The sequence below is a fragment of the Harmonia axyridis genome, chromosome 1 (genome assembly GCF_914767665.1).
Source record: "Harmonia axyridis chromosome 1, icHarAxyr1.1, whole genome shotgun sequence".
NCBI classification, from domain to species: Eukaryota; Metazoa; Arthropoda; class Insecta; order Coleoptera; family Coccinellidae; genus Harmonia; species Harmonia axyridis.
Genome location: NC_059501.1, coordinates 65,482,514 through 65,498,406, shown reverse-complemented (window position 1 = coordinate 65,498,406; position 15,893 = coordinate 65,482,514). Strand labels below are relative to the sequence as shown.

General features: G+C 33.7%; 2 protein-coding genes across 8 annotated transcripts in view; one reads left to right on the top strand and one right to left on the bottom strand.

Annotated features, from left to right (window-relative positions):
• LOC123670909 (formin-binding protein 1) overlaps positions 1-364 on the bottom strand; it is a 91,872-nt gene extending 91,508 nt beyond the window's left edge. For 3 of the 7 annotated variants that reach the window (XM_045604488.1, XM_045604492.1, XM_045604494.1), the window contains exon 1: positions 193-364. In XM_045604488.1, coding sequence (XP_045460444.1) covers positions 193-219 — 27 coding nt within the window. In that variant the 5' untranslated portion in view covers positions 220-364. The remainder of the gene's footprint in view (positions 1-192) is intronic. The other 4 variants (XM_045604487.1, XM_045604490.1, XM_045604491.1 and 1 more) reach the window with 2 other exon arrangements.
• Positions 365-2,294: 1,930 nt separating this feature from the next.
• Positions 2,295-15,084, top strand: LOC123670911 (src substrate cortactin-like). Its single transcript, XM_045604495.1, has 8 exons — positions 2,295-2,583; positions 2,644-2,887; positions 3,458-3,623; positions 5,039-5,319; positions 5,661-5,978; positions 11,882-11,980; positions 12,033-12,257; positions 14,906-15,084. The coding sequence occupies exons 1-8, from the start codon at positions 2,420-2,422 to the stop codon at positions 14,990-14,992; spliced, it is 1,584 nt and encodes a 527-aa protein (XP_045460451.1). The 5' UTR covers positions 2,295-2,419; the 3' UTR covers positions 14,993-15,084.
• The last annotated feature ends 809 nt before the right edge of the window (positions 15,085-15,893 follow it).

The window sequence follows — 15,893 nt, the reverse complement described above, 5'->3', positions numbered from 1 at the left end:
CAACCAACAAGTTTTCTCGTAATATTTCGTTTTGTTTATCAAGTATCTACAAGGTTAGGACTTGGGAGAAGGTTTTCTACAGTTATTTCCTGAGATGCTCGTCATTTCATACTTCAATCGGCAGGTGTATTACGATTAATTCAATAAGGAAATCATGGTTAACTGTGATTATAGACATAAAAATGTACTCACCCAGAGCTCGGTGCCCCAATTCATCATAGCTAATAGTAATCCTATAGGGTTAACAATCACACATAACACTTTCACAATGTTGTTTCGATAATATTCCTACGTAAAAACACAAAATTTCTTCAAGTTACGACGTATCATGGCTGATTCACAGAGTCAACTAATATTCCCAAGGAAAATAATCGTTAGGTGGCAGCTATATGAAGTAGATTTCTAACTTATTGCTCTTGCTACCAAAAGAGCCCTCTATGTATTATTGGTCGATGGATACTCGTCTACGAGACAAACTAAGCAGAGTCCTTCATAATCTATCTTCCGCTTCTCTTTTCTTAAAGAAGTTTTCTGTTTGATTTGTATTGACAAATTGACAAATGTCAAATTTAAGTAAGCTTAAAAAATCCTCTCATCTCTCTTGTTGTTTCTTATTTGTCATCAAAGGGCTGGGCAGCGTTGCCAACCGTACGGTAATTACCGTATTTGTACGGTAAATTGATGCCAAATACGGTATACGGTCCGAAGGGGCTACCGTACGCCAAAATACGGTAATTTCGTAATTTCAATTACGATTTTTTTTTGAGCTCATTGTAATAGTGGCTTTTGAAATTGTAATGTATCGATAAAAAGAAGTTTCAATATTTAACAATATTAATTTCTCGCATATTAATTGATAAATACGCGATTCTGAAAAACAAAATGTCTAGTAGTGATACTGGTAATGACCCAAAATCTGAGACAACGAAGATGACTCACAGGGTGCAGGTAAATATTAATTTTCAAATAATAAATTGTTGCAGAAATCCTTCTATTTAAGTGGTTTTACAGAAATTTAAGAGTTCTTGGATGCAAATGGAAGAATACAGGGCATGGCTGCGACCAGTTGAAAACAACCAATATAGATCGAGATGTGCGCTATGCAATGCAGAATTCATAAGCGAATTATCCACGATAAAAAAACACAAAAATTCAGCCAAGCATGAAAATAAATCAAGGGCTAAACAAGCTGGAACATCTATAAATAGGTATTTTCAATCTGCCAGTACTTCTTCATCCAATATCCATGAAAAAGATGTTAAGGAAGCTGAAATTAAGTTATCTGGATTTCTAGCAGAACACAATATTTCGTTTCTTACTATGGACCACTTATCCCCATTACTTTCCAAAATATTTCATGATTCTAAAATTGCTAAAGTTCTAGTATCGAAGTTGATGAAGATGAATTTGTCATAGACGGTTGAAATATAAATTTTTGAAAAGAGGACACATGAATGCAAATCATATTTGTAAGTCTAGTTACTTGAAGTTGTTGAATGAAATTATCAATTCAAATTAGTGTTAAATGCAATAAGATGAAATTGTTTTTCTTTTTTCTAGATGTTACAATGGAATCAGAAGGTTTTACAGAAGCAAGTAGCAGTTCGGCCACCCCCAAACGTAGTGGTAGTAAGCTGAGCCCCTTAACCAACCAGAGAATTGAAAGAATGAAGGCTAAAATCAATTCTTTGAAGTGCAAAATATTTAGGCGTAAAGTTCCCCACTGTTTTTGCAAAGGAAGACCCATCGAGGCTACCAATAGAACAAATATCTCAAGATTGATATGTGAATCAAAACGATACCTTTCCAAAGATGCTCATATTATTTTTGCTAATGAGTTGAAAGCAAACTTTGTTAATAAATTCAACAGAAGATATGATGATGACTTGAAAGAAATGTGCTTGTTAAGCTTGTTAAGTGAATACAAAAAATCAAAAACTAAGAAATCTATGCAATGAATAATGATTCACATTTAAGATTACTTATATATTACTTATTTTTATGTATATATTCTTCTGTACATTTTATTATGTTTATTCAATTGAATTAAAAATTCCACTAATTTGACAAAGCATTTTTTCTTTCTCTCCCTAATCTTTGATTTAGGGCTTAGTTAAATTTTGACAAGTTTAAATTACAATTTGTAGGTTAGGTATGGCCATAGAATAGAAAGAATTGTTTATCTCTTTCTCTATGTACTTCTGTGGTTCTGTGTACGGTAAAAGTGTCCCAAATACGGTAATTTCTCGTCCCTGGTACGGTAATCTCAAGATTTTGGGTTGGCAACGCTGGGGCTGGGTTTTCAAAGCGAGTGGGAAGTGGAAATGCAAACGATAAGAAATTCATATCTGCATATATGAAATACTAAAAGATGTTTATTATTTATTGACTACTCGCTTGATTCAAATAAAAGTCAAATATGTGGAAAGCGGCTGCCGGTGCTCAAATTAATATAAATACACAAAACAACCAAGACGATGATTGGGAAACTGACCCAGACTTCATAAACGATGTTGATGAACAAGCTCAACGATGGGGGTCTACAACAGTCGAGGGATCCGGCAGAACTGCAGGAGCGATAAAGTAAATTCAAAGCTTATTGTAGAGCTATTTGTTAGAATATCGTTTCCACTTTTGTTTTAGTATGCAACAATTGAGAAAAGAAACCGAAGAGATAGATGCATTAAAAAAAAAGAAAGCTTTAGAGGAGGACCCTAGTAACCCATCATTTGGTTATGGGGGTAAATTCGGTATTGAAAAAGACAGAATGGATCAAAGTGCTGTAGGACATGAGTATATTGCTAAACTGGAAAAGCATGCATCTCAAAAGGACTATAGTACAGGTTTTGGAGGCAAATATGGTGTACAAACTGATAGGGTGGATAGAGTAAGTGGATGATCCAACATTTCGTTCTTTAGTTCCAATAATAAAAAATTCCAAAAATGAAATTTTCTCAGTTTACCTTTGTGAATGTGGAGATTTCAAAAACCGAATAAAAGAATATGTCCATAGCTATTCTTGGAAATTATATAGGATAATTGTATGAAATTTGGTACAAAAATCAATTGCAAATCTGCATTGATCCTCCTTGTTTGAAATTAGATTATTGAAAAAAAATCAAAGAATACATGAATTAAAAAAAACCAAATTTGAAAAATTTATTTCTCAGAACCTCAACAACGTAATATGAAATTAGGAAATGTATTGCCACAATGAATGTCAATTCAATATTTTTTTCCACTATATTGTTTGAACCCTGGTTCTGACAGTTTCGGATTTATCAATAAATTTTTACTCGTATTTTGAAAAACCCCGAGTTCGAACCCTGCCCCTAGATATTCATAAAAGAATTTCATTATCAATATTATTATATTTCTTCGTGTGTCAAGAAAATTTTGCATTGTTTCCAATACTGAAAAACATTCAACATTAATTGATACTATTTAATTATTGTAGAGTGCTGAAAACTGGGATTATAAAGAAAAAATAGAAAAACATGCCTCTCAGAAGGATTATGTGACTGGTTTTGGAGGCAAATTTGGTGTACAAACTGATCGACAAGATAAATCAGCAGTTGGTTGGGATCATATGGAAAGAGTGGAGAAACATGAGTCGCAAAAAGGTACATATTTATGATCATTGTTACCACAATTATTTATTATAACATGGCATAACAAAATCTATTAGACTTGAAATTTCATCAACTTGATTATATTCCACTATTACTTTTCATGAAGTTCAGTTTCACTGAAAATTTCTGTTATGAAATAACATATCACATTTGGTGAATTGATTAACAAAGTAAAAAAAAAAGGTGCAACAGTTTCAAGATCAAACAATATTCAGCCAAAAGATCTTTCGCTAGTAATGGCAACCCAGCAAATATATTTCTCGGTAATCTGGAAAATATGGTATTAACAGATTGGGGATTATATTGTGTAATAGCGCAGTTTTAATCAGGATCAATAGCGATTAGTAAAAACTGAAATAGTTCAATATTTGAAGAGATATATTCTAGCTAACCCTAATGCTCTTTGGTCCCACAAAACAGTCAAATTGCATTATCTTTTCAATAAACTTTTTACAGTTCCATGGAACAAAGAAAATGCTCACAGAGCAAGCCAAAGGTTTTTTAAATACATAACTAAATAAATTGGGAGAATCTCCAAGATGGCCAATGTTTTTAGGGATTTCACTTTTCACCCAAAATCAATAAGACAGTTTCAAAAAAGTAAATATAATACTAGCATGTCTGTTTGTGCAATGTCTTCTATCCCAACTCTCTAAGAACTTTCAGAAAGTCGATGGTACCCAATAACCAGAAAAAATTTTTCTTCTGACTTGAGACTTAAATATCTTGAACTTCTAACATTCAGCTTGGGAGTATGGATTCCTACATACATACATACAAATTTGGATCAAGCTACACAACACAAGCCTTGCTTAGGTGTCTATGTATATTTATTATGTATAGGCTTTCCTGAATAAAGATCTATATATCTATATAGAAAATCAGATGAATGGATTGTAATAAAATGTATGTTGGTCAAGCTTCTTTTATTATCATTACACTATATGATTAAACAATGAGTCACATAAGGATGTAGATAAATATACATTTGTAGGCTAATTACTAGACATCTATTTCTGAAGGTTCTTTAAAGCTTAAAACATTTCCTCATAAATTTTTTTCAATTACAATGGAAGGTATGGAAATGAAGAAAATAATTTTCTCTATTTCAACAACAATCATTTACTGTTCTAAACTGAAAAAAAAAAAATTATTCTGGTTGAAATCATAAAGGGTACCAGTATACAATGGTTTGAGTGGTATAGGTAGCTCAATATTACTAGTTGTATTGTCTTTCTGTATTAATCTGTGTAAGCATCTTTCGTTTTGAAGATGACAACATCGTTATCAAAACGGCTCTAAACACAGAGATTACATAGATGAGAGTATCGTTACTTTCAACAAAAGTGTAATATTGCGTCAACTAAGATCTCCAAATATTACATTACGAATATATTACGTTTCAGATTACAGCAAAGGTTTCGGAGGAAAGTATGGGGTTCAACTAGATCGTCAGGATAAGTCCGCAGTCGGCTGGGATCATCATGAAGCTCCCCAGAAACATGAGAGTCAACTTGACCACAAGAAAGGGTTCGGAGGTAAATTTGGAGTACAAACTGATAGGGTAGATAAATCTGCAACCACATACAATGAAGAACCTGAGAAAGTCGGTACTAATTATACAAAAGTGAAACCTGATATAGGAGACGCCAAACCATCGAATTTAAGGGCTAAATTTGAATCATTGGTAAGTTAGCTACTTCACATAATTGTAGTTACTTTTTGGATTAGTATGAAATAAGTAAATCAAAGAATCAGAAAAGTTTGAACTACATCATAAACTATTTTCTGAAAGATTATCTGAAGTTACATTGTGTATCTAGTTATTCTTGGAAAAGGAACTTTCTTAGATCGATAAGATACATTTTCAGTTCCTTCATTGATGAAATGGTACTTTTGTTACATACTCGGCAAGGTTTCTAATAATACGAAGGTGTTTTTCGATGGGTATCGTAGATCCAAAAAATTTCTAAGCGATCTACAGCCTAATCTGTTTTTTCATTATTATTATTATTTACCAATTTCTAGGGAAAAAATAGTGGTGATAAGATACCCTTGCCTAACCAACCAACTATTCCCAAAAAACTGATTCATCCTAAAGCTGCGGCTTTTTCGAACGATTCAAAGGTGGATGTTACAATAAATAGCAACAAAGAAAATTTGTTACCTAAACAATTGGATTCTTCCAAAACTGCATTTCTTAGGAATGACAATGATAATCAAGAAAAAGAAGAGGTGGAGAAAGTCGCCCCTAAGGCATTGGATCAGTCGAAATTTGCTCAATTTTCTCAGGATAAAATTGTGAATGATGCAAATGCAAATGTTGAAAAATCTGACCCTGAGAAGGTAAGTTTAGAAATAAATAGAATTTTATTGCAACTTCTTTACTTCTTTTCATTATATACAGGGTGGGCAAATAAGCGAGGTAAGCGGGTATATCTCAGGATCCACTCATCGTAGAGACTTGCGGTAAAAATTATTAACACTTAAGTGTACAAGAAAACACACTGGAAATTGTTTTGAAGTTCATACCTCTACCGCTAGGGGCGTAATAGCTATCGTCGATTAGAAAAATGAATTTTCCTCGAAAATATTTCATATGAAGTTGAAAAAATGTCATCACTGTAATCCTTGAAAAATTCTCTTTTTTTTGAATTGTCACTTTCGATTTTACGACATCAAATAAGAGTAAGGAGGCGGAATTCGAGGCGTTCTTTTCATCTGAAATGTCCCAAAACAGCGAAAAATCGCAAGCTTCGGTCGATGATTCAGAAGACGATACAAATTATCAAACAGTGGAAAGTAAGAAGAAACGAAAAAAGGGAAACACAAGATTACAACGCAACAAAAAATTAGACGATAAACGATCTCCCGAACCGCAGCATGCAGATTTAACACACATGGAGCCAATCTTTCCGACGACAACAAGACATAATATTACGCCACAGAAATCCACCGAAAATATGGAAACTGACACGATAAACAATAAACAACCATCAACCACTCTAAAGGCTCCCATACATCGCAAGATTTATAAAAATCTTTATTTTGTTGCAACAAAAACAAATACAACAAGAGTCCAACTCGCAGATATTTGGACCGCTACCTTCCCTAGTAACCAGGATATTATCATCCAAACAACACAGGGATTTCTCATAAAATCAGACAACACCAAAACAAACTTATTAAAGGGATTGGAATACCTTAAAACCAATAAGAAAATTGAAACATACACAGAAACCACAATGAACACAATAGAAGAAAAACACACAAAAAAAGCAGAGTCCTATTCTGCTGTAATCTCTTATGTAGAGACAGAAATAAATGACACCGAAATAAGTCAACTGCTTAACAACCTCAACATTCTTCATCGTTACTGCAAGCGTATTATTTCGAGGAAAACTAACAAACCTTCATTATTTGTCAGAATAATAACTGGAGATATTCATGCTTATGAAAGATTAATAAATGAGGGCATATACTTCAAGTGCAAACATTACAAGGCAAACCCAAGCCATCCACCGGAACCACTACCTATTCCTTGCAACAGGTGCTCCCAATTCACCCACAGAACTGAAGACTGTACTTCACCCATTAAATGCACTAAGTGTAATGAAGAGCATAGAGACCACGAATGCAAGACAAGTCTTCCACCAAAATGTGGTGCTTGTGGCTCAACAGAACATGTCCCATGGTCATTAAAATGTCCCAAACGACCCACCAAACCTATAGAAGGAATACCAAATGTTAAAATACGATCAATAAATAAGAGGTTTGCAGAAATTGATATAAAGAAGACCAAAAACAGCAGAATCCACACAAACTTCACAGTACATGACCATATTATAGAAACATTCATCAATAAGCTCAATAAACCCAAAAACACAGATAGGCAGCAATTAATACTGAAATTACAAAAACGATTTATTGATCTTTATCAAATAAGCACCATCCCCACATTTATAGGTAACCGGCTCTACATCTTAATGTTTGATCTAGAACTAGAAACTAAAACAGTGGATACAGAACCTTCGGAGGGGGTACAATTAGAAAGACAAGTCCATGATTAAATGTTTGTATGCCAATATCAACAGCCTAAACAATAAAAAAGAATTAGTTAGGCACTATGTGGAGAAGAATGGCGTCCAATGCTTGATGATGGTTGAAACAAAAACAAAAGAAAACCAAAGTGTGAAATATAGGAACTGGGATATGATAATCAGACACGGCAACGTTTTAAATGAAAATACAAGAGGAGGGAGCATGGTCCAGGCCAGGAAAGAAGTCTCAATAGGAAAATCAAACTCACCACATCTTAATAATCCATGGAATGAAGTGTTACACTTTACAATATCTTTTAGAAATGAAAAAATACATATATTTCTGGTATACATGCATCACTCAAGTACCTACATTGAAGAAAATCTATTGGTGAAGGCATCCCAATTCAAGTACTCAATAATAATAGGAGATTTAAACATGACTAACCGGAAGAAAAAGCAACTGAATAACTTTACCAAAAACTCTGACTTTGTTGAAATAAGAATTCCACCTACCTTTTTAATGGAAAATAACCCAGACAATACTCCAGATAGGCTTTTATGCACCAAGAATATTTTAAATAATATTAAAAACATTGAATTAACTCCAGACTTGGGTTCCGACCACCTGGCAGTAGAATTCTCCCTGGATCTGGAATGTAGCCCTATGACATACCCCATGGAAACAAAATATAACTTCTCAGCGTGTAAAATCAAGAAGGTAAATGAAAAAATGCGCGGAATGATAAAACCAGAAACACCTATAACTCCAGATTATATTTCATGGTTCACAGAACAACTCTCAGACACAATCCTAGCACAAACTCCAAACATCACAGTCGGATATCACAACCAGAAAATTCCACCATATATTTTGAGGCTTATAAAGATCAAAAAACAATTATATAGAGAAATTCGCGAAAACAGCGACCCCAACCTAAAGAGAAAATTTAATGCCCTAAATAAAAATATCCATAAACTCATAGGCAACTATCGATCTCATAAATATTTGGAGGCATGTAAGGAAATTGAATACCAGAAGGGAAGAACTTACTGGAGATCAATAAAAAAACTTTCAAAGTATAACTCGCACAACATCACGGAACCAATTGAAGTTAATGGAAAACCAGTTACCAAAGATCAGGAAATCGCCGATGCCTTCTCAACCTACTTCCAGAAAATTTTTGAAGTATGTGAAGATCCGACATTCGAGGTCAACCACAGGGAACAAATTGAGGATTGGTACAAAAATATTTTTCCTACCCTAAGAATTAATGATGATATCACACCTATAGACCAAAATGAATACTTCGAAGCCCTAAATCATGGTAAAAACACTGCTCCAGGATATGACAATATTCCCAGAAGCATCCTAAAAAGGCTAGATCTATCAATACATCTTGAAATAATCCGAATCTACAACTATTGTATTCAGGAGTCTTGTTTTCACAAAATTTGGAAAAGGGGACTATTAATCACAATCCCTAAATCAAAGGCAGACACCAGGAGGCTCGAAAACTACAGACCAATAACCCTACTCCCAGTAATTGGAAAGAACCTTGAGAAAATAATCAAATCTAGGATGATGAAAATACTAAGCCACAAGATTCCCAATTTCCAATTTGGTTTCAAACAGAAAACATCGACTATCCACCCACTGATCATACTCACCCAGAATGTACAATGTAAAAGAAAAGAAGGAAATAGTACGGCAGCAATATTTATGGACATACAGAAAGCGTTCGACAGTGTTTGGCACGCTGGACTGATTTACAAACTACATAATCAGGGCTGTCCCACATATCTCCTAGGGTTGATTAATGCATTTCTCACAGACAGGACAATCCAGGTGAAAGTCAAGAACTCACTTTCCAAAGAGTTCACACCTAGACAAGGCCTTCCACAGGGCTCACCTCTATCTCCAGTACTGTACTGCTACGATATATATAGCTACAACTATCCAACAGAACAACACATAGAGAAGGAAGCATACTCCCTACAATTTGCTGATGATACACTACTAATTACCCACAGCAAAACACTAAAAAAATGTGTGGAAAGGCTACAAAAACTCACAGATATAACAATAGCATGGATGAGACGTTGGCGGATACAACCTAACCCAAAAAAATCTAAGTTGATAATATTCCACCATAATATAAAGAACAACTCCCCAGGTATAAAAATTGGCAATGATACAATTAGACCAACAACTAAGTGCAAGTATTTGGGAATACACGTGGACAACAAACTCAATTTCAAACATCATATGAAGGTACAGAAAAAAGCAGCCATCACACGAGCCGGACACTTCAGATCACTTACGTACAAGAACTTAGGAGTCAACATCAAAACAGCCAGTTCAATTTACAAGATGATATGCAGACCGTTACTGGACTATGGTAGCATAATATTCTCGAATGCGACAAAAACCTGTCTTAATAACCTGGAAATAGCAGAAAGAACTTGCCTTAGAAAGATAACAAAATTGAGACATCCCAACAATCCCTTACACAACCCCTCCAACACTCTATTATATGAAACAAAAGAAGTGGAGCCAATACTGACGAGACTGCATAGGCTGGGCATGAAATTTATCAAAAACCAAAATAACAGAAATATTATGGAACCACTAGTACACCGCTATAATAGAGAAACCACTGAAAAGGCAAAACTACCAGCGCTCCCACTTTATGAACACTTGCTATCCCTAGAATAGTATTTATATTGCAACTACTATATTTTTTATATAAAATGTATTTAATCGAGATGTAAATTACTGGCTGGAAGACTTCGGTCGATAGCCGTTTGATGTGTAGTCAATAAAGTTCTCTCTCTAAAAAGAGTAAGTGAAAGAGAGAAATCTGACTGATTGAAATGCCTGTAACTTCAGTTTGGCTCAACATTTTTGAGCGAATTAGATCTCGTCTGAAAGATAAGATCTTGTTGCACGAGGACAAAATATACTCATGATAAATTTGTTTTTGCTGCTTTCTATAGGGGGCGCTAAGTCAGAAGTTCATTGTTTTGTTCATTTTACTCCAAAATTGCGAATGAAATGATAGGATTTTCTTAACAGAAACAGAAATTTTATCAAATTTCCATGAAAAAAGCTGAAGGTCGCAAAGCGATAGTTTCAGTCATTCTGAAGTTATGGCCGAAAGAAGATATTCTTCAAACTGCGAAAAACCAAATTGTGTCTTTAAGTTCTGACAGAAACAGAAATTCCATCAAAATTGTATGAGAAAATCAAAAGATCGCAAAGCGATAGCTTCAGGCATTCTGGAGTTATGGCCGAAAAAAGATATTCTTCAACTGATGCACTGAAAAACTAAATTGTTTCTTCTTTCGGCCATAACTCCAGAACGCCTGAAGCTATCGCTTTGCGACCTTCTGGTTTTTTCATACAAATTTGATGGGATTTCTGTTTTTGTCAGAACCTAAAGACACAATTTGGTTTTTCAGAGCATCAATTGAAGAATATCTTCTTTCGGTCATAACTTCAGAACGCATAAAACTATCGCTTTGCGGCCTTCAGGTTTTTTCATGCAAATTTTATGGAACTTTTGTTTCTGTTAAGAAAATCCTATCATTACATTTGGAATTTCGGAGTAAATTGAACAAAACAATGAACTTCTGACTTAGCGCACCCTATCGAAAGCAGCAAAAACAAATTTATCATGAATATATTTTGTCCTCAATCAACAAGATATTATCTCTCAGACGAGATCTAATTTGCTCAAAAATGTGCTGTAACTGAAGTTAGTGGCATTTCAATCAGTCAGATTTCTCCCTTTCCCCTATCATTATTTGATGTCGTAAAGTCAAAAGTGACAATTCAAAAAGATAGAGAATTTTCCAAGGATTACAGTGATGATATTTTTTCTTCAAATATATATGAAACATTTTCGAGTGAATTTCATTTCTCTACTCGACGATAGCTTTACGCCCCCTATATATTACTAAAACTTTATGTGCACTATATATTATTACAATTTTAAAATGGGTAATTCAAAAATGGCTATTCTTCAGAAAGTTTGGTTCAGTTTAAAGCATTAATATACTGGCAAAAATTATAAAGGTCCAGTTTTAGTCATTTAGGTGTGAAAACATGAAAGTATTCTTTATTATTGTTAAGAAATATCTTCAAGACCAAGTCTAGAACTTCAAATTCTAGAGTAGAATATTAATATTGATTCATTGAAATAGATAAAAATCGACCTAGAGGAATTAAGGCAAACCACACAAGCACAAAAGGAAGAAGAAGAACGTTGTATACAATTGTTGGCCAAAGAAGCTGAAAATGAGGTAAAACAAACATTGACAAAATGAAGAATTTTTCAGGATACGTACTTTTCAGGATATTTATGACAATATTACACCATCAGAGCTTCCCCAATTGACTGGAGGACCTCAAGAGCCCAATGTAACATCTGAATATACAGCCGAAGAAGATGAAGAGCTTTACTATACAAATGAAATAATTGATACTGGCATCACTGCAATTGCTCTTTATGACTACCAAGCTGCTGCAGAGGATGAGATTTCTTTTGATCCAGACGATACAATTACTCACATCGAACAGGTAATGAATTTAGCAGAATTTTTTTTACTTGAACTGGAACTTACAGAATTGAACATGTTTGTCCTTAAAATTTAATGTGAAACTGAAAAATTATATACAGGGTGTATCACGGTCGATGGTACGTTAGACGTTTACGGAGAACAGTTTCTTAGACAAGAACAACTGCTCTATCGATCTAAAATATTTTCAATGCTGCGGTGTTGCCGTTTATGTCAAAAAGTAGTAGGTAGTTTGTTATTTCAAATGGCACACCCTGTATATTATTGCATCATTAGATTTCTTTTTTGACAACAATTTTGGCAATAGGGGTGTTCTTTTATTTATCCTTATAAAAATAAAATACCTCCACCCATGTTTGTACAAACTTCACATACAGGGTGGCCACTTTTTCAATGGGATTGTATTGGTAACTTTTAAAGTTAGAAGGTCGGTCAAATGGAGAAAAAGTTGCATGCATAGAAGCATTGTTGTCAAGCAGTTCAAACAAATCGAGATTATCAGGGCCGGTTTTCGAGATATCATAAGAAAATTAAATTATGTCATTTTGATTTTTCTTTTTTTCCCACTTCATTTCAAATATCATCAAAAAATGTTACAGGAATTTTTCATCGGACAGGTAATTATCCTCAATTTGACGTAATCAGATTTCGTATCCAACGTTTCGTACTCTCTGGGCCACCCTCAACCTCATTTTTTTCAATACGGACCTGCATATTTTATGACATTTTTCGAAATAACTTTTAACGCTGAATTCAACGATATATCATACAATAGCATTCAAAGTAGATTTTCAGGTGATTTTGACCCTTATCCAATTTTCCTTGGGTCTGATCTGTATTACCTTCATTTAGTTCAATTAACAACATGCAATATGCAATAAATTTCGATAAGAAAATCAACTTACCCATCTTGAACTAAATGAAACATATTAGAATCAAAACAAGAAACCAGTATACTGGTTTCTTGGTTCTTCTTTTATAATAATCATTTAAATATTTCAATTCATAATAATTAAACGAAAGTATCATTTAGTGAAAGAAAAATCAAATGATTATTTGAAATTACGATATAATTTTTGCAAGGCTTGGTATTCAAATTTAAAATCATTTTATTCGCGTCTCTTGACTATTTTATTAACAGCAGTTTTTGGAAAATTCCATTCACTGGCCCCAATTCTCGATTTCTTTTCTGGGTTCGATTGAATATGGGTCAGAACATTAATATCGTTAATAGACTTCTTTTTTTTACATACACACCATTAAATTTGGATGAGGGTCAAAATCTCCTGAAAATCAACTTTGAATGACATCGTATGATATATCGTTGAATTCAGCGTTAAAAGTTATTTCGAAAAATGTCATAAAATATGCAGGTCCGTATTGAAAAAAATGAGGTTGAGGGTGGCCCAGAGAGTACGAAACGTTGTATACGAAATCTGATTACGTCAAATTGAGGATAATATACTGTCGAATAAAAAATTCCTGTAACATTTTTTGGTAATATTTGAAATAAAGTGGGAAAAAAAGAAAAATCAAAATGACATAATTTAATTTTCTTATGATATCTCGAAAACCGGCCCTGATAATCTCGATTTGTTTGAACTGCTTGATAATGCTTCTATGCATGCATCTTTTTCTCCATTTGACCGACCTTCTAACTCTTATGGTTTAAAAGTTACCAATACAATCCCATTGAAAAAGTGGCCACCCTGTATAAGATGTAGATGAACACTTGCTTTAAATGTTTCCTCGTTTTTTGAATTGCATAGTAGGTATTTCGGTTGCAATTCATACTTCTCACAATGTTAATGTTATTATTAATGAATAAATACCAAGTATTTGCTACCGTTGTATTCCAAATAGAAAGACACCCAATTTTCACTGACAATATACAGAAGGTGCCATTTGAAAATAAAAGGTTAGGGGTAGCTACCACATGGCTGTCAAATGTAAGAACCTTTTTAATACATCATTGGGAAGGTACTGTGATGTTATTCAAAAAAATTTTTTTATTATCTTGCTAGATATTGCCTGTATACGATATTTTGGGACACCCTGTATGTTCCTAAATTGGAGATACATACGAAATTGAGAGATCAGATAAATTTTCAAGATACATGTTCTTAAATTTAGTTTTTTTCTAATAGCATCTGCACTTCAGAAGATCTTATTTTGAAATACTCAGGAAAATCCAAAATATCATAAAAATCGAAATTAATTCCTCGCTTATCACTTGGTGAAACATAATTTCAATATTAATAAAAGAAATAGTCAAGTGTTTTATTTCTTTTATTAATATATCATAAAAGTCCAGTTAGTAAGATGTGATGAATAAATTATTAGTTTTGGTGTTTATTTTGCCGATCTGTAGCAATGGTTCATAAAGATTCGATGAACTCATTTTTTAGTATAAAAATTAGGACTACAAGGAACACCCTGTATCTTCACAACAAAGCATTTGCGGACCTATATTTATAAAACTCATACAGGACATTTTTTCCCAAAATTATCCAAAGAATCTCCTACTTTCATTTGTACCTCCAATTCAGGAACATCTGTATATGAAATATGATTAAATTAATTGATTTTCAATTACCATTTGCAACTGTTATTACAGAACTTTACAAATTTTGAAAATTGAATTTACAGATCGATGAAGGATGGTGGAGGGGCATGTGCAGAGGAAAATATGGTTTGTTCCCAGCAAACTATGTTGAACTCCAAGATACATCATAATCAACGAACCAAGGATTGGCTTGTACTTAATTTAATTGTTTATAATTTTTTATTTTAATCAATCAACAGACAATTATATTGCTTCTATTAAATTATTGGAGTTTTCATTCAAATTTATCAACTAAGGATTCACAGGGATATTGAAATTTGTGATTCGCTAATTAGGGTTTATGCAACCATTCAACTTACAAAGAAAACATGGTGTCAAGAAGATGACGTCCTTCTTTCCTCAGGCAATTTTCTATTCTTTCCAAGAAACTCCTGCACACTCGTACCAGTGTCTGATCAACATTCATATAGTATGTAAACACGCGTTATTTTAACGACCACTGCCCCATTGTGACTGAAAACCAAAATGGCCGTTCTTTGGAAGGCAAATAAACAGCCCTCTACTACGCCATGACTCACCATTTTGGAGCACCGTCTCATCCAAAATATTGCACATGAACACCTTGTATAACATTGTTGAGTATTTGAGATTCTTCTAGAAGGTGGCAGATTGAATAGGAATATTATCTAATAGGAGGTTGCGGTTTGAGTCCCGCTCGAGGAGGTACTTTTTCCAGAATTGAAAAATTGTCTGAACGCCGTGAAATTGATTTCACATATATCATCTAATAGTTTTATGGTGCCTAAAAGACTAAATTCGCCGAAAAAGTTTCCTAGAAAGTTGGTAAAAAATGGCGATCAAATTTCTGACTAAACACTCAACACATTGTTGAACAAACAACGTGTATCCCTGACATGTCTCCAAACTGTTTTCATTTCTAAAAACTCGAATTACACTTCAAAACGTCGATTTTTAGTTAATAGAGATCTACCTCATTTTTAAGGAAAATACTGCAGCTTACTGCTTTGTAATTAAATTACTAACCATCTAAATTTAAAAAAATTCAGCAAT